Source organism: Podarcis filfolensis, assembly GCF_964270895.1.
Source record: "Podarcis filfolensis genome assembly, chromosome: 10".
In the NCBI taxonomy this organism is placed as follows: Eukaryota; Metazoa; Chordata; class Lepidosauria; order Squamata; family Lacertidae; genus Podarcis; species Podarcis filfolensis.
In genome coordinates, this window is record NC_139612.1 from 69,026,324 (window position 1) to 69,044,823 (window position 18,500).

An 18,500-nucleotide genomic window follows, 5' to 3' on the forward strand; every position below is an offset into this window, starting at 1 on the left:
CCCCACGGCCTTGAGACCTTTCCGGGCCCAGCCCCCTCCCCAGGGCGAGAAAGCGCGCAACCCGGCAGCTGGCAATTCCGCGGAAAGGGAAAGCGAAAGGGAAAGTTGCTCCCGCGGCGGCGCATTCCAAGCCAACATGGGTGTCTATCTGCATCGCCCTTCCTTCGGCCGGCCGCCGGGCGCATAAAGGCGGCGGGCGCCGAGAAGCGCGGATCCTCCGTGCGCCCCACGCCGCTCCATGGCCCCGCGCAGGCTGCTGCTCCTGCTGCTGGCGTGGCTGCTGGGCGCCTGGGGGCCGCTCTCGGCTCCCGCCGCTGCAAGAAGCGGCCCCACCGAGCTCCAGAAAGGTACTTAGCACTGGCTCCTCCTCCTGCTGCTCCCTTGCCGCGCAGCACTCGAACCCAGAGCCTCCTGGCGCTCCCAAGACCCTGCGCCTTGCAAGCGGCAAAAGGGAGGGAGCGGTGAGAGCGGACTACCTCGCGGGGTTGTCAGTAGGCCTTTTCTCCCAGCTGCGGGGTCACCCCTCCCCCCCCCGGGCGCGACGGACAGGTGTGCCTACCTGCAGGTAACACCTGGCGAGGAGGGGACCACATCTGCACTGCTTTATATGTACAGATGTGGGGCATAGCTGTCAACTTTTCCCTTTTTTAAAAGGGAAATTCCCTTATTCCGAATAGGATTCCACGCAAGAAAGGGGGAAAGTTGACTGCTGTGATGTTGTTGCAAATTGTTCTGTTTCCGCAGCCCTCCTGGCTTGCCCAGGGCACCTGTCAGTCAAGGGAGGGATGGTCGCAGTGGACTACCTCGCAGGGGGTCGGCAGGCCCTCTCTCCGGGGCTCAGGGTTTTCTCCTTGCCGCCAGGTGTGTTAGCCGTGGAATACATTTCAGGGTTGTTGTAAATTACCGTACTTTTTGCTCTATAAGACTCACTTTTTCCCTCCTAAAAAGTAAGGGGAAATGTGTGTGCATCTTATGGAGCGAATGCAGGCTGCGCAGCTATCACAGAAGCCAGGACAGCAAGAGGGATTGCTGCTTTCACTGCGCAGCGATCCCTCTTGCTGTTCTGGCTTCTGAGATTCAGAATATATTTTTTCTTGTTTTCGTCCTCCAAAAACTAGGTGCGTCTTGTGGTCTGGTGCGTCTTATAGAGCGAAAAATACGGTATCTGTTTCCGTCGTCGCCACCCACCTGCACAGGGAGGGAAGGCTTGTTGCAGCAGCTACCTCTGATAGACCTTCTTGATGCAGAGAGGCGGTGGGCTACATTGCAGGGTTGTCGCTAATAAGGCTCTTTTGACCACCAACCACAGCCCTGCGAAGCTTGCAGCCCCAGAAATAATAATAATAATTAACTCCACCCAGCTGATTGCAGGGCACGGCGGTTTTTCTCAGCTATCAAACCTTCTCTCAGCAGCATTCCTCTCTCTCCCCCCCCCTCACTTTACCCCCCCCCCGCCCCGATCCTGAACCGTACAACAGACACTGTGTTCGGGTGCAGTGCAGCAAAATATATTTGAATTTATTTATTTTTTGCCTGCGTCCCATACTTAGCTTGTCCTGGCAAACGGCATTTAAAAACACGGGTTTGCAATCCGTTTGTAGTCAAACTGGCACACTCAGCAGCCATTGATAAAATTATGCCAAGTCATTTTGTCATAATTCACTTTGCAAGCGGGCCTCGCCGAGATATTGCAGACGGGTTGTTGGCTACTGTTGGGTTGTGTTTTTTTGAAAGTTTTACTTTCTGAATATTCCCTGGAAAGCATAATCTTCTTGCCCTACAAACGCCTCACTCAAATACTTCGATTTTTTAGTCTAATGCTGTTTTTAAGTGTTCAAGAGTCTTAAATCATTGCTGTTAATTTTGCTTTTTGATCTTTTTATCTTTCTTTTGGTAAACTTCGAGGTACCTTTATGTCATGGGTAGGCAAACTAAGGCCCGGGGGCCGGATGCGGCCCAATCGCCTTCTCAATCCGGCCCGTGGACGGTCCGGGAATCAGCGTGTTTTTACATGAGTAGAATGTGTCCTTTTCTTTAAAATGCATCTCTGGGCCTAAGTTTTAGTTTATATATATATTTTTACTGTTGCTATAGCTGTACTGCCCCGTGATACCTAATTGCAAATTCAAATGTATACCTATTGTGTTTTATGACTTCCTTGATATTGTGTGTGGGCTGGAACTGGACTGTGACCGAAATAATAAAATTCATTCATGCATCATTCATGCATTGTGAGGCCTGCCTGGTGTTTTTACATGAGTAGAATGTGTGCTTTTATTTAAAGTGCATCTCTGGGTTATTTGTGAGGCCTGCCCGGTGTTTTTACACGAATAGAATGTGTGCTTGTATTTAAAGTGCATCTCTGGGTTAGTTGTGGGGCATAGGAATTCATTCTCCCACCCCCCCCCAAAAAAAATAGCCCGGCCCCCCACAAGGTCTGAGGGACAGTGGACCGGCCCCCTGCTGAAAAGTTTGCTGACCCCTGCTTTATGTGATACAATCAAGCGGTATATAAGTTTTTATGAAACAAACAAACAAACAAACAAATAAGACTGGCATTGCTGCATTTGCTTCAGCACCAATTTTTGTGTCCTTTCAGTGACCTGACCAAAGCAGCGTTGGACTACACTGCAAGGTCGTCGTCAGCCGCTGTTTCTCAATCTCCTCTGCCCCTCCTGCTTGCAATTTAGTTATGCTAATACCAGGCTGGCGCTGTGGGTTAAACCACAGAGCCTAGGGCTTGCCGATCGGAAGGTCGGCGGTTCAAATCCCCGCGACAGGGTGAGCTCCCATTGCTCCTGCCAACCTAGCAGCTCGAAAGCACGTCAAAGTGCAAGTAGATAAATAGGTACCACTCTGGCGGGAAGGTAAACGGCGTTTCTGTGCGCTGCTCTGGTTCGCCAGAAGCGGCTTAGTCATGCCGGCCACATGACCCGGAAGCTGTACACCGGCTCCCTCGGCCAATAAAGCGAGATGAGCGCCTCAACCCCAGAGTCGGCCACGACTGGACCTAACGGTCAGGGGTCCCTTTACCTTTACCTTTAATACCAGGCTACTTCTAAGTGTTTGCCAAAATCCCAGAGGTTTCAGCCTCTCTTGAAGGATGGAGCCAGAGCAAAAAATGGGTGGGAATGATTCCTTTTCTCTTTCTGCTTCTCTTTCTGTATTGTAGGGGTTTGGACTTCGTAGACTCACTAGCGGGAAATATGGGTGTATTATCTATGATATTGTTTAAGGCGCTTACATAACAACTTGGGCTGTGTTTGATTTCACCACAAAATCAATACCATAAAGTACACAGACCTAAGGGAAGGGGCTGGCAGGTGAAGATCTACACTGGTACCTTGGTTCTCAAGCACCTTGGCACTCAAATTACTTGGAACCCAAACACTGCAAACCCGGAAGTAAGTGTTCCGGTTTGTGAACCTTTTTCGGAAGCCGAACGTGCTCTGTTTTGAGTGTGATGCTTCTGTTTTGAGTCCCACACTCAAAAATGCTGAGATCTGTGCATTTTTGGTTTTGCGGCTCTTTTTTGTTTTGTTTTTGTGACTGTGTGGAACCCAGTTCGGCTACTGTTTGATTGATTGATTGATTGATTGTGTGACTGCAGTACAGTGGCACCTCGGGTTAAGTACTTAATTCGTTCCGGAGGTCCGTTCTTAACCTGAAACTGTTCTTCATCTGAAGCACCACTTTAGCTAATGGGGCCTCCCGCTGCCGCCGCGCCGCCGGAGCACGATTTCTGTTCTCATCCTGAAGCAAAGTTCTTAACCTGAAGCACTATTTCTGGGTTAGCGGAGTGTGTAACCTGAAGCCTATGTAACCCAAGGTACCACTGTACATTGTTTATAGCTTTCATTTTATGGATCAATTGTCTCGTTAGATAGTAAAATCCGTGTTAAATTGCTGTTTTAGGGGTTGTTTTCAAAAGTCTGGAATGGATTTATCCGTTTTGCATTGCTTTCTATGGGAAAGCGCGCCTTGGTTTTGGAACGCTTTGGTTTTGGAACGCACTTCCGGAATGGATTAAGTTTGAGAACCAAGGTACCACTGTATTTTGCATTCCAACACTCTGAGGTTGAGAGAATTCTATTGTTTAAGGCGCTTGCCTAACAACTTTGCCTGTGTTTGATTTCACCACAAAATCAATACCGTAAAGCAGACAGATCTAAGGGAAGAGATCTGTTTGCTTTCCAACACTCTGAGGTTGAGAGAATTCCGCCAGCCGCCAATCAGGGCAAAGTTCCAGGTGCAGTTTTTGGTGCATAAAGCCTTGGAATAACCCAAAAGATCATCTCTCTCCCCCCTTATATACTCAGTAGACCCCTGCGCTCTGCAGGTGAGGTCTTCCACGGAGTCTTTTCCACACTATGTCAGAATGGAATGCCTCCCCGTGGAATGTTTTTCCTGTTAAACATTAGACAGGCGTCCTTTGGGTGCCGGCGCTCCAGTTTTCATCTGGGGTTAATATTTTAAAAGATGCTTATCGGTTGTTGTCAGACGACGCTGGGCTCCTTGGGGAGCCCAGCTGTTTGAGATTGTTGGACTCCAAAGGGAGTGGATTTCCCCTTTATTGGTGGCTTCTAGACAGAGTCTGGACGGCTGTCAGTCTGGAATTCTTGAGCTGTGATTCCTGCCTTGCAGAGAGTTGGACTAGAAAAATCCCCGTGGTCTCTTCCAACTACAGTGGTACCTCGGGTTAAGTACTTAATTCATTCCGGAGGTCCGTTCTTAACCTGAAGCACCACTTTAGCCAATGGGGCCTCCTCCTGCTGCCGCGCCGCCGGAGCACGATTTCTGTTCTCATCCTGGAGCAAAGTTCTTAACCCGAGTCTGTAACCCGAAGTGTCTGTAACCTGAAGCGTCTGTAACCCGAGGTACCACTGTATACGGTTTTGTGCTTCTACACAAATTTAATGAATAGGGAAATCATCATCATCATCATAAAGTTATTATTTATAACCTGCCCATCTGTCTGGGTTTCCCCAGCCACTCTGGGCAGCTTCCAGCAAAATATTAAAATACAATAATTCGTCAAATTTTAAAAACTTCCCTAAACAAGGCTGCCTTCAGGTGTCTTCTAGAAGTCAGGTACAGTGGTACCTCGGGTTACAGATGCTTCAGGTTACAGACTCTGCTAACCCATAAATAGTACCTCGGGTTAAGAACTTTGCTTCAGGATGAGAACAGAAATCGTGCTCCGGTGGTGCGGCAGCAGCAGGAGGCCCCGTTAGCTAAAGTGGTGCTTCAGGTTAAGAACAGAATTAAGTTCTTAACCTGAGGTACCACAGTAGTTGTTTATTTCTTTGACATCTGGTGGGAGGGCGTTCCACAGGGACTGAGAAGCTCCTCTGCCTGGTTCCCTGTAACCTCACTTCTCGCAGAGAGGGAACCGCCAGAAGGCCCTTGGAGCTGGACCTCAGTGTCCAGGCTGAATGATGGGGGTGGAGACGCTCCTTCAGGTCTACTGGACTGAGGTCGTTTAGGGCATGGGTAGGCAAACTAAGGCCCGGTGGCCAGATCCGGCTCAATCGCCTTCTAAATCCGGCCTGTGGACGGTCTGGGAATCAGCGTGTTTTTACATGAGTAGAATGTGTCCTTTTCTTTAAAATGCATCTCTGGGTGATTTGTGGGGCCTGCCTGGTGTTTTTACATGAGTAGAATGTGTGGTTTTATTTAAAATGCATCTCTGGGTTATTTATGGGGCATAGGAATTTCGTTCATATTTTTTCCCCAAAATATAGTCCGGCCCCCCACAAGGTCTGAGGGACAGTGGCCCCCTGCTGAAAAAGTTTGCTGACCCCTGGTTTAGGGCTTTAAATCTCAGCACCAACACTTTGAACACTCAAAACGGAGCACGTTCGGCTTCCAAAGAAAGTTCGCAAACCGGAACACTTCCGGGTTTGCAGCGTTTGGGTTCCAAGTTGTTTGAGGACCAAGGCATTTGAGAACCAAGGTACCCTTGTACTCTTAACATACTAGCTTTCTTGACATGTGGCTTAGATTCACGGGGGAATCCCTGGTCCAGATCCTGCCCTCTGGAGCACAGAAAACAAATCCCCTCCATCATCTACACAACAGCCCTTCCGATATCTGAAGATGCCTTAATTGTTGCATCTCCAGCATAAAGATTTTGCATCCCTTCCTGGGTTGGAAGGGCTGCTCAGAAAAAAGTTGCACAGTGCTGTTTTCTCGTTTCCCCCAAAGCTTGTTCATTTCCTCGAACAAATGCATGCCTCTGTTCTTCAGAAACTTCCTTCCTCTTCCCAAATTATTTAGACTCTTCCCCCCCTTTCCCGTCATCACCCCTGTTCACCCCCAAACTGCCTATGGGTTCCCCCATCCAAAGTTGTGTCCACACATTTTGTACATGGGTCGCTGTTTCCCCTTTTTGTCCCTTCCTCTCAAGTAGAACTTCCCCGTCCACCATAACTTCTGCAAACCAGCAGGAATTTGTTTGTTTTTTAAATATTTTTTATTGATCAATTTCCACATAACAAATTATCAAACCCTATAATCACATACATTATTTTTCCCCTTCCTCCCCCCCAGCAAGGACTTCCCTCAGATCCTCTCCCTGATTTCTCTTCACATATTTTCTCTGCATATTATAAAATTGTACACATCCTTACAATGTCATAGCAATGAAAAACCTAGACAGCATCTTAAAAAGCAGAGACACCACCTTGCCAACAAAGGCCTTATTGTTAAAGCTGTGGTTTTCCCAGTAGCGATGTATGGAAGTGAGAGCTGGACCATAAAGAAGGCTGATCGCCAAATAATGGATGCTTTTGAATTCTGGTACTGGAGGAGACTCTTGAGAGTCCCATGGACTGCAAGAAGATCAAACCGATCTATTCTGAAGGAAATCAGCCCTGAGTGCTCCCTGGAAGGACAGATCCTGAAGCTGAGGCTCCAATACTTTGGCCACCTCATGAGAAGAGAAGACTCCCTGGAAAAGACCCTGATGTTGGGAAAGATGGAGGGCACAAGGAGAAGGGGACGACAGAGGACGAGATGGTTGGACAGTGTTCTCGAAGCTAGCAGCATAAGTTTGACCAAACTGCGGGAGGCAGTGGAAGACAGGAGGGCCTGGCATGCTCTGGTCCAGGGGGTCACGAAGAGGCAGACACGACTAAACGACTAAACAACAACAACATATCCTTACATATCTATCCATCATGTTATCAACCAATGAATTTGTGTATGTTTATTCAAAACCTGCCAAGGAGTCCGGTTCATTTTGTTGTCTTTTTAAATAGTTTGTAAAAAGTTCCCATTCCTCACTGAAGTCACAGTTGTCCTTGTCTCGCAATTTGTAAGTCAGTTTGGCCAGTTCTGCATAATTCATCAATTTCTCTTGCCATTGTTCTTTCGTGCCGCTGTTGTAGCATACATAAATAAATTCTTTGTTTTCCTTGGCAGGTTTTGTCCTACAATCCCTAACAAAAATACTTCTCAGACCAGCAGGAATTTGTATACGTGCCATTTCTGACAAGGCAGAACTTAATTTTCAAAACTCTTACATTGTATTTGTTGGCTGCGTTTAGATTGACTGTGTTTTTGGAGTATATTAACAACCAAACTTGTTCCCACAGATTTAACTTTATTGGTACTGGTTATATACCACAGTCCACTATTACCGAGAACAAGAATCTTGTTTTCTAGTCTGACTTCAGATTAAACCTCTCGTGTGTTTTCCAATGTTATATCCAACCACATGGATCTAGAATAGAAAGTCGCCACCTGACGCTTGCTTTTGTTTCGTAAAATAATTTGACTGCTTAATAACATTTTAAAGTGGGGGGGGGGGCGGAACCGTGTAACAATTCCAATTTGCACTAAACAGCAGTTTTTTAAAAGGGTGTGTCACGCTCAGCCAAGAAACCTGAGGTCTCTTCTGGACATGTGCAGAAGTATTTCCTTCCAAGAAAATATGTGTTTTTCCGATATACCAGATTTGCACAAAAAGCAGGGGGGTGACGCAGGCCGCCACTTGGATGAGAAGGTTGTCTTGTGGATGCCAGAGATGCGCATGTCCACACACACACAAACAGAGACACAAGCAGTTTCAAATCCTCACTGAATTCCAGTGTGGATGTGAGGCACAGAACTACAGTTCCCAGAATTCCCTGGGAAAGGGGGTTGATTTTTCAGCGTGGTTTGTAGCTCTGGGAGGGGACCAGGGGTCTCCTTATAACTCAGCAACCTTAACAAACCATAATACCTAGGATTCTTTGTGTGAGAGCGGGGAGAAGCCGTGGCTGTTTAAAATGGCATGAAACTGCTTTAAGTCTACAGTGCAAACAGTACTCAGTACTGAGCTATAGCGACTCGGTTTGAGGCAGTTCCTTATACCATGTTCCTTTAGCTTTTTTTAAAAAAAATATTACAGTTGTTGTTAGTAGTAGTATTGAGATGACCAGCCAGAATGAAACGGCTCTTATTCTGACCTACTTTTGTTGAAGGAAATTGTGCTATGAGGTTTTCCATTCACCGAAATAAAAAAAGGAAGGAAGAAGCTGTCTTTACACGCACTGCAACAATGGGGCCGAAATGCAAGAATAACACAGAAGCAAAAGTAAAAACCAGTGGCTTGATGTTAGGAAATGAGTTAAAGTACAAGAAGAAATCATTGTCAGAGGGAGGCATGTTTCACTGGGAGTAGCAGCTGCGGAAAAGGCACACTGTGCCGTAGGAATTTTTGGGAAGGAGTTTGAAAATGTAATTTGCATTGCAGCAGAAACTGATATCTGGATGAGTAGTGCATTGCATAGCTGTGGTCTTCACAAATAGTACTCACCGATAGTCCTATCCTCACTGAATTTGTCTTTCTTAAAAGCCAGATGAGTTGCTGTTGCTACATCTAGCAGGAGTAAATTCTGTAGTTTAGCCATTGCATATTGGTTCATTAAGATATTTCTCGCTTCACCCAAAATGCTTACAGAGCAGTTTGCGACAGAATAAGGCAGCTGTGTAAGGAGCGAGAAGGTTAAAAATAGTCGCGTGCTGAGACCCCACGACCCCGCAGTTCCCTAGGGAGTAAATAACCAGACACGGCAGCAGCATACAATGGCACCTTGGTTCTCAAACGCCTTGGTACTCAAACAATTTGGAACCCAAACACTGCAAACCTGGAAGTGTTCCAGTTTGCGAACTTTTTTCGGAAGTTGAACGTGCTCCGTTTTGAGTGTTGCACTGAGGTCTGTCTGTTTTTGCTATTTATTTTGTGTTTTTGCTTTTGCGGCTCTCTTTGTTTTATTTTTGTGACTGTGTGGAACCCAGTTCAGCTACTGATTGATTGATTGTGTGATTGCAGTACATTGTTTATTGCTTTCATTTTATGGATCAATGGTCTTGTTAGATAGTAAAATCCATGTTAAATTGCTGTTTTAAAGGTAAAGGGACCCCTGACCGTTAGGTCCAGTCGTGACCGACTCTGGGGTTGCGGCGCTCATCTTGCTTTATTGGCCGAGGGAGCCGGCATACAGCTTCTGGGTCATGTGGCCAGCATGACTAAGCCACTTCTGGCGAACCAGAGCAGCGCACTGAAACGCCATTTACCTTCCCGCCGGAGTGGTACCTATTTATCTACTTGCACTTTGACGTGCTTTTGAACTGCTAGGTTGGCAGGAGCTGGGACCGAGCAACAGGAGCTCACCCGGTCGCGGGGATTTTAACCACCGACCTTCTGATAGGCAAGCCCTAGGCTCTGTGGTTTAGACCACAGTGCCACCCGTGTCCCTAAACTGCAGTTTTAGGGGTTGTTTCTAAAAGTCTGGAAGGGATTGATCCGTTTTGCATTGCTTTCTATGGGAAAGCGCGCCTTGGTTTTGGAACAGACTTCCGGAATCGATTAAATTTGAGAACCAAGGTACCACTGTATTGGTTTTTGGGTTCAAACAGGCCACAACTTTATCGGCTGAAGATGTGAACTGTTTGGCATTCACATTGGGGGAAGCCAGCGCTATTCCATCAGCTAGAAGTGCATCAAACCATCTATGGGAGGGGTGCACTATGAATCATAGAATCATAGAATCATAGAGTTGGAAGAGACCACAAGGGCCATCGAGTCCAACCCCCTGCCAAGCAGGAAACACCATCAGAGCACTCCTGACATATGGTTGTCAAGCCTCTGCTTAAAGACCTCCAAAGAAGGAGACTCCACCACACTCCTTGGCAGCAAATTCCACTGTCGAACAGCTCTTACTGTCATGAAGTTCTTCCTAATGTTTAGGTGGAATCTTCTTTCTTGTAGTTTGGATCCATTGCTCCGTGTCCGCTTCTCTGGAGCAGCAGAAAACAACCTTTCTCCCTCCTCTATGTGACATCCTTTTATATATTTGAACATGGCTATCATATCACCCCTTAACCTCCTCTTCTCCAGGCTAAACATGCCCAGCTCCCTTAGCCGTTCCTCATAAGGCATCGTTTCCAGGCCTTTGACCATTTTGGTTGCCCTCCTCTGGACACGTTCCAGTTTGTCAGTGTCCTTCTTGAACTGTGGTGCCCAGAACTGGACACAGTACTCCAGGTGAGGTCTGACCAGAGCAGAATACAGTGGCACTATTACTTCCCTTGATCTAGATGCTATACTCCTATTGATGCAGCCCAGAATTGCATTGGCTTTTTTAGCTGCCGCGTCACACTGTTGGCTCATGTCAAGTTTGTGGTCAACCAAGACTCCTAGATCCTTTTCACATGTAGTGCTCTCAAGCCAGGTGTCACCCATCTTGTATTTGTGCCTCTCATTTTTTTTGCCCAAGTGCAATACTTTACATTTCTCCCTGTTAAAATTCATCTTGTTTGAGCTATATCAAATGAGCTATATCATGAGCTATATCAAATAGGGGAACACCCTGAGATGTCCCCATTGGAGGAGTGCTGTGGCCCTAACCCCTGCCTGGACGTTGGAGCTCTCCTCCCAGATCTTTTTAACGGAATACCCTTTATCCAGGAGGGGCAGGAAGAGGCTACAATCTCCCCTCCGGCCAAAACCTAGACTTCCCCAATGCCAAACCTCACAAAGTTGTGACGATGGCTCTGAGGTAGGCGAAAGCCAGCCGGCCAGTGCTGATTTTCCTCCTCCTCCTCCTCCTCCTCCTCCTCCTCTTCTTCTTCTTCTTCTTCTTCTTCTTCTTCTTCTTCTTCTTCTTCTATTTATTTTCAGGGGCAGCCTCAAAATTGTGCATGAGCTCTAATCAAAAGGGGGGGGGTGTCACAATTTCACTTTGTTTCATTCCAAGATGTTTCTGCTTTTGAGAGATCCCAGATTTATTTCCCCCCAATGCTTTCCTTTAACCTTTCCTGAAACAGCTGCCTGACCTTTTCCTGAAAGTAGTAAAGGAAAACCATTGAGCCTATCACCCAAATGCAAGCAGCTGGAGTTGCTGAAGCAGATGGCTTCCATTTGCAATACAGTGGTACCTTGGGTGACAGATGCTTCAGGTTATAGATTCCGCTAACCCAGAAATAGTACCTCAGGTTAAGAACCTTGCTTCAGGATGAGAACAGAAATCGTGCTCCGGCAGCAGCCGGAAGCCCCATTAGCTAAAGTGGTACCTCAGGTTAAGAACAGTTTCAGGTTAAGAATGGACCTCCAGAACGAATTAAGTTCTTAACCCGAGGTACCACTGTATAGCAAGCCCTTTGTCTCTCTTCTAACCCAATGCCCCTGATCAGATATGGTACAGTCCTCTCCCCACCTTGAGCCACCATAAACATTCTCTCAGCGCCAGGTGGAAACTTCTTCCAGGCACTTAATAGATTAGGATTATTTTGCTTTTTGTTGATGTTGGTTTTGCTGCTGTTTTGTTGGGTTTGTTTTTTAAGATATCGTTGGGCTTCGTCCTTTCCCCCCTGCTGATTTTGTGCTATTTTATGCTTTTAAAAGTTTGGGAGCGCCACATGTGTCAGCAGCCTAATAAATTGAAATAGTAAATAAATAAAAATAAATTGCCCAGTTTTCTGCAGAATAAAGGTAAAGGACCCCTGACAGTTAAGTCCAGTCACGAACGACTCTGGGGTTGCGGCGCTCATCTCGCTTTACAGGCTGAGGGAGCCGACGTTTGTCCGCAGACAGTTTTTCCGGGTCATGTGGCCAGCATGACTAAGCCGCTTCTGGTGAACCAGAGCAGCACACAGAAAAGCCGTTTACCTTCCTGCCGGAGCAGTACCTATTTATCTACTTGCACTTTGACATGCTTTCGAACTGCTAGGTTGGCAGGAGCAGGGACCGAGCAATGGGAGCTCACCCCATCACAGGGACTCGAACCGCTGACCTTCCGATCGGCAAGCCCAAGAGGCTCAGTGGTTTAGACCACAGCTCCACCCACATCCCTAATGCAGTTGCAGGAAGAGCAAAGGGACATAAACTTCCAGCACTTGTTTTAAGCGTGAGTGACACACAATCTGTGCTCGATCAAATAAATCCTAGCAAGAGAAAGGGCCATTAATTCCTCAGCTGGTATATTTGATCGGCGGTTCGAATCCGCACAACATGGCGACCTCCTGTTGCTTTGTCCCAGCTCCTCCCAACCTAGCAGTTTGAAAGCACACCAGTGAAAGTAGATAAATAGGTACCACTGCAGCGGGAAGATAAATGGCATTTCCGTGTGCTCTGGTTTCCGCCACGGTGTGCTGTTGCGCCAGAAGCGGTTTAGTCCTGCTGGCCACATGACCCGGAAAGCTGTTTGTGGACAAACGCCAGCTCCCTCGGCCTGAAAGTGAGATGAGCGCTGCACCCCGTAGTCAAATTCATTCAGGGGCCCTTAAACTTTACCTTCACCTTTTATATTTGATAAATACGTGCTCGTTTTAGTTTTAGATCCAGAACAGTGAAGGTAATCTGAAATGATTACCTTTCGTTCATTTACGCATTGCGCAAAGATACACTTGCTGTGTTTTGGTGCTGTGTCGTTTTATTATCATTATTATTTAACAGGATTTCTATACCATTGAATCATCAAAACCTCTAGGCATGCCCTCTCTAACATTGGCTGCAGCCAGTATGAGTTGTAGCCCAACCATATCTGTAGGGCAACAGATATTGGCGAAAGCTGCTCTAAGCCATCTACACAAAACATACATTTCCTGTGTGCCTTTCCCCTAAAGGCCAGAGTTCCCCCGATAGCAAATTGCCTCAATTCCTTATACCACAGACTCAACAACTTTCATCCACCTGAGAGCCAGTGTGGTGTGGTGGTTAAGAGCGGTGGACTCGTAATCTGGGGAACCGGGTTCGCGTCTCCGCTCCTCCACATGCAGCTGCTGGGTGACCTTGGGCCAGTCACACTTCTCTGAAGTCTCTCAGCCCCACTCACCTCACAGAGTGTTTGTTGTGGGAGAGGAAGAGAAAGGAGAATGTTAGCCGCTTTGAGACTCCTTAAAGGGAGTGAAAGGCGGGATATCAAATCCAAACTCTTCTTCTTCTTCTGTCCTGAATCTTCCGACACCGAGCTCTGTTGGAGGTCCATGAATTCTGGCATTAAGAGAGAGGGAGGAAAACATTCTGCAAACATTCCTTAATCCCCAGTAACACCTTGCATTTGGCAGGTAACAATCACACTGGCTCCCCAACGCAGATTGCTGAGCGGGGATGTAAAAGGTCAGCAAGGTCATAATAAATCAGTTTTTTTCCAAAGGGGTGGGAGGAAGGACCTGCGGAAAAAAGATGCGCGCCCACCCAAAAAGGGAGGTACCCCAGCTGTGCTGGCAAGCCTTTCACTGCCGATGCATCTCTGCCTTTCCTTTGCAAGATGCGTCTTTCCTTAAAAAAAACAACAAAAAACCCACAACTCTTCTTACATAAACTTGGAGAGTTACATCCCAGAGGTATTTTGGCCCCGTTCCATTGACATTACGCCATTCGTTCTACTTCTAAAGTTCAGGGCAGGAGTGCCGATGGTTATGTAATTCAGCTTGGCACCCCACGTGCTCTCGAGGGAAGTTATCGTCAGGCTTGGGGGAAGCCCAGTGTCTGGAGAAGTAGAAATCTACAGGAATGCCAAAAACAGACCCGTGGGAACTGAGTGTGCTCAGTTTGTGTGTGTGTGTGTGTGTGTAATAACAGAAAACTGGGTGGGAGGAGGAATAGCGTGAAATAGACTCCGCACTGCGACATTTTGTCGCAGCGCTCGCTTGCCTTCTTACAAAAAATGTGCTAACCTCTACAATGTGTTCTGTAATGCACTATACAGTCATACCTCGGGTTACAGCCACTTCAGGTTGCGTTTTTTCGGGTTACGGACCGCCGAAACCTGGAAGTACCAGAACGGGTTACTTCCGGGTTTCGGCGGCCGCGCATGCGCAGAAGCGCTAAATCACGCTTTGCGCAGAAGCACAAAATTGCAACCCGAGCGTCCACTGTATTACTTTGAAAGGAAGTCTTTCCTTCTGTTTTGCAGAAGAAAGGGGTTCCCTGCCCTCTGGTCTCTCTGCTATTCCACCCCTGCCCCTTCCCAATTCCTGGTACCAAGCGGTCTGTATATCTTAGTCATTTTCAGAGGTTATGCTCGAGCTGCCCCCGCAAAGTGGGTGGCAACGAGAGAAGACGGGGCCTCCTCAGTTATGACTCCAAGCCTCAGGAATTCCTTCCCCAGGGTGCCCAGCCGGACACCAGCATTGTTATCCTTCCAATACCAGGCAGGGATCCTCCTTTGGAGAACTGAGACGCAGCGGAGGCTGTTACAACTTTCAGAAATACACTTTATTCACCTATTTACACCTTCGCTTTTCATGGAGCGAGTTCAGATCTTACGGCCCGGTCCTTTCAATAGGGGCTTGTCCCCCACAGCAGTGTAGCCCTGGAGTCCAAGACATTTCTCCCAGCGGAAATGGCGTTTACCTTCCCGCCACAGTGGTACCTATTTATCTACTTGTACTGGTGTGCTTTCGAACTTCTAGGTTGGCAGGAGCTGGGACAGAGGAACAGGAGCTCACCCCATCGCGGGGATTCGAACCGCCAACCTTCTGATCGGCAAGCCCTAGGCTCAGTGGTTTGGACCACAGCGCCAGCCTGTCTTTGTGTGCTAGCTGCCTTTAAAAATGATTTTTATGGGAGAATGCAAAGGCTTTCGCCTCCTTACCTGTGGGTTCTTTTTAGCCATGAGTTGAGGATGAAAATGGCATAAACCTGGGGTGGCTAGTACCTATGGCCCTCTAAACATGGCGGAGACTGTCGTAGCTTTAAGAAATACAGTTTATTCACCTATTTACACCTTCAGTCTGCATGCAGGGAGTCCAGATCTTACAACATGGTCATTTCAAGAGGGGCTTGTCCCCCACAGCAGTCCAGAGCATCTCTCCCAGCCAGCCTTCAGCCACCCTGCCCAAGATGGATCCCCATTTTTCTTCTCTCCCTTTCTTCTTCCCAGGAAACCTTGCTAAAGACTCTCTTTTCCTGTCACCTCACACCCGGTTACCCCGGCAACCTTCCAACCCCCCCAGTGTCTGTTCACATCTCACAGCCAAGGGCCCTCAATGGCCCTGAATTGTTCCTTAATGGCCCTAGCTTGGCCAAGTCGTTTTGCTTTGGCTGGCCCAGGAATTCCTCTGCCAGTAGAAAAAAGAGAAGTTACGGAACCGAGAAAATACACAAAACAAATGAAATACAGTCATACCTTGGGTTGAATGTGCTTCGGGTTGAGCGCGTTCGAGTTGCGCTCCGCAGCAACCCAGAAGTAATGGATCGCCGCTCACGCATGCGCAGACACTCAAAAGGACGTCATGTGCGGAAGCGGCAAAATGCGCCCCGCGCACGTGTGCCATCGCGGCTTATGTTGCGTTCAGGATGTGAACAGGGCTCCAGAACAGATCCTGTTCGTATCCCGAGGTACCACTGTACTGTGAAAATCCCTGAAACGAGAAGTAATCGACTAGAAATATTATCTTATGGAAATAAACTAAATAAAAAACAAAAAGTTTAAGAGAAAGCTTAGAAAAACCTAGAATTGAACAAAGCCTTAATGGGATGCCGGCTACAAACCTCGTTTCACTGAACTATTCCGTTTCCTCAGAAGGAAATAGAGAAATCATAAACCTTAAATGACCAAATTCAAAGAAAGGGGTAAAACTCCCAAAAATTCTGAAGTATTAAAGTCCTAGCTCGGCCTAGGTGAAGCAAAGCGCAGTACAGTGGTACCTCGGGTTAAGTACTTAATTCGTTCTTAACCTGAAACTGTTCTTAACCTGAAGCACCACTTTAGCTAATGGGGCCTCCTGCTGCCGCACGATTTCTGTTCTCATCCTGAAGCAAAGTTCTTAACCTGAAGCACTATTTCTGGGTTAGCGGAGTCTGTAACCTGAAGCGTATGTAACCTGTAATAAAGGATTAAGGACTCAAAGGTACAGTTTCTAAAACTGAGTTTACAAAAAAGGTTTGAAAACCTAAACGGCAAGTTTTAGACCCAGCCCAACTTGAAGAAAGCCAAACACAGTAATAAAGAGTTGGGGACTCAGCTGTGGAAATTTTTGTATTGCCTTTACAAAAAAAGGTTTCAAAAACCTAAATGGCACAAATTCAAAGAAAGGAATGCAAGATAAGCTATTTTAGATTTTAAACAAACTAAGGAAAAGGGCTGAAACGCGCCCCTGAGTTTACAAAAAACGAATTCCTCTACAGCTTGTATTTCTCCCTCCAGATCTCAGATAATCAACATCCTGCCGTTTATTAATTTCTAGGGCTCCGGGGTGTCGCGTCCCCCCACCTAAATCTATTAACAACCCGCTCTTCTTGTGCCCTTGCCTTTAGCCCAAGGTAATTGCGGTGAGCCCCCTCAGGTACAAAATGCAGAGGTTCCTAAAGGGAGCGGCGACGGCAACAAACTGCGGTACTCGTGCGTGAAGAATTACAAGAGGAAAGCAGGAACGTCCAGCCTGGCCATGTGCAGGGAGAATGACACAACGAAAACGTTTCAATGGGTGGTGCGCCTGACCTGCATCCGTAAGTAGTACCTGGGTTCTGTGTGATGGGGCTCATCATCATCATCATCATCATCATCATCAACATCATCATCATAATTTATTATTTATACCCCGCCCATCTGGCTGGGTTTCCCCAGCCAACTCTGGGCGGCTTCCAACAAAACACTAAAATACAATAACCTATTAAACATTAAAAGCTTCCCTAAACAGGGCTGCCTTCAGATGTCTTCTAAAAGTCTGGTAGTTATTTTTCTCTTTGACATCTGGTGGGAGGGCGTTCCACAGGGCGGGTGCCACCACCGAGAAGGCCCTCTGCCTGGTTCCCTGTAACCTCACTTCTCGCAGGGAGGGAACCGCCAGAAGGCCCTCAGTGCTGGACCTCAGTGTCCGGGCAGAACGATGGAGGTGGAGACGGTCCTTCAGGTATACAGGACCAAGGCCGTTTAGGACTTTCAAGACACCAACACTTTCAGCAGCAACACTTTGAATTGTGCTCGGAAACGTTCTGAGAGCCAGTGTAGGTCTTTCAGGACCGGTGTTATATGGTCTTGTCGGCTGCTCCTAGTCACCAGTCTGGCTGCCGCATTCTGGATTAGTTTTAGTTTCCAGGTCACCTTCAAAGGTAGCCCCACGTAGAGCGCATTGCAGTAGTCCAAGCGGGGGATAACTAGAGCATGCACCACTCTGGTGAGACAGTCTGCGGGCAGGGAGGGTCTCTGACTGCATACCAGATGGAGCTGATAAACAGCTGCCCTGGACACACAACTGACCTGTGCCTCCATGGTGAGCTCAGGGTTCACCTAGCTTCACCTTCTCACCTGTGAACCTGTTCCTGTATTAAGATCCACAAAGCTGCCGCCCCCCGGGTCAGTCTCTCAAAGTCATGGCTGACTTTAGCCGCGTCCAGGTAGAGATGTCCCAGAATTCCGTCAGAATGGGTAGCAATTCTGGAAATGGCGGCAGTCCGCGTCTTGGCGGATTTGATTTAAATCAAATCAATTTAAATCACTAGTCAGTAAGACTTGATTTAAATCACTAGTCAGCAAGACTTGATTTAAATTTTATTTATTTATTTTTACAGAAAGGCTCATTCTTGCTGGTATAATCTTAACGTTTACAACCAGATGAAGGTTTCCTTTTTGGAAGGATAAATTTTCAGAGCGGTTTTTTACAGTTCTATCAAAAATTACTGATTTGGTTATACCATCAGAAATACATAGACACATAAATATGAAATTATGGTGAGGTTCAATAAGTTAACTGTTTCTATTTGGACAACTTTTCTGCTGTACTTTATTGGAAGGAGAAAAAATAGCCATTTCCTTAATAACAATTTATTTAACTAAAACAATAACATTACAGCATATGTATGCACGTTTGTTAACTAATGGGGTTAAACTTTTTTTTGTTTGTTTTTAAACCCTTAAACTGAGTTTTGGCACACAAGAAAAACTTAAAACAAATCCTTATTTCCTGATGAATAGCCTTTAGACTATAATGTAACCTAAATAGAAAACTATCTTTAGAAAAATTTCTGATTTGGTTAGAAATACAAAGACAGGTAATTATGAAATTGT

General features: G+C 46.8%; 1 protein-coding gene across 1 annotated transcript in view; it reads left to right on the plus strand.

Moving 5' to 3' along the window:
• The first annotated feature begins 218 nt into the window (after positions 1–218).
• IL15RA (interleukin 15 receptor subunit alpha) overlaps positions 219–18,500 on the plus strand; it is a 38,427-nt gene continuing 20,145 nt past the window's right edge. The window contains exons 1-2 of the mRNA XM_083573111.1: positions 219–347; positions 16,751–16,942. Of these exons, the coding sequence (XP_083429237.1) occupies positions 239–347; positions 16,751–16,942 (301 nt within the window). The 5' untranslated portion in view covers positions 219–238. The remainder of the gene's footprint in view (positions 348–16,750; positions 16,943–18,500) is intronic.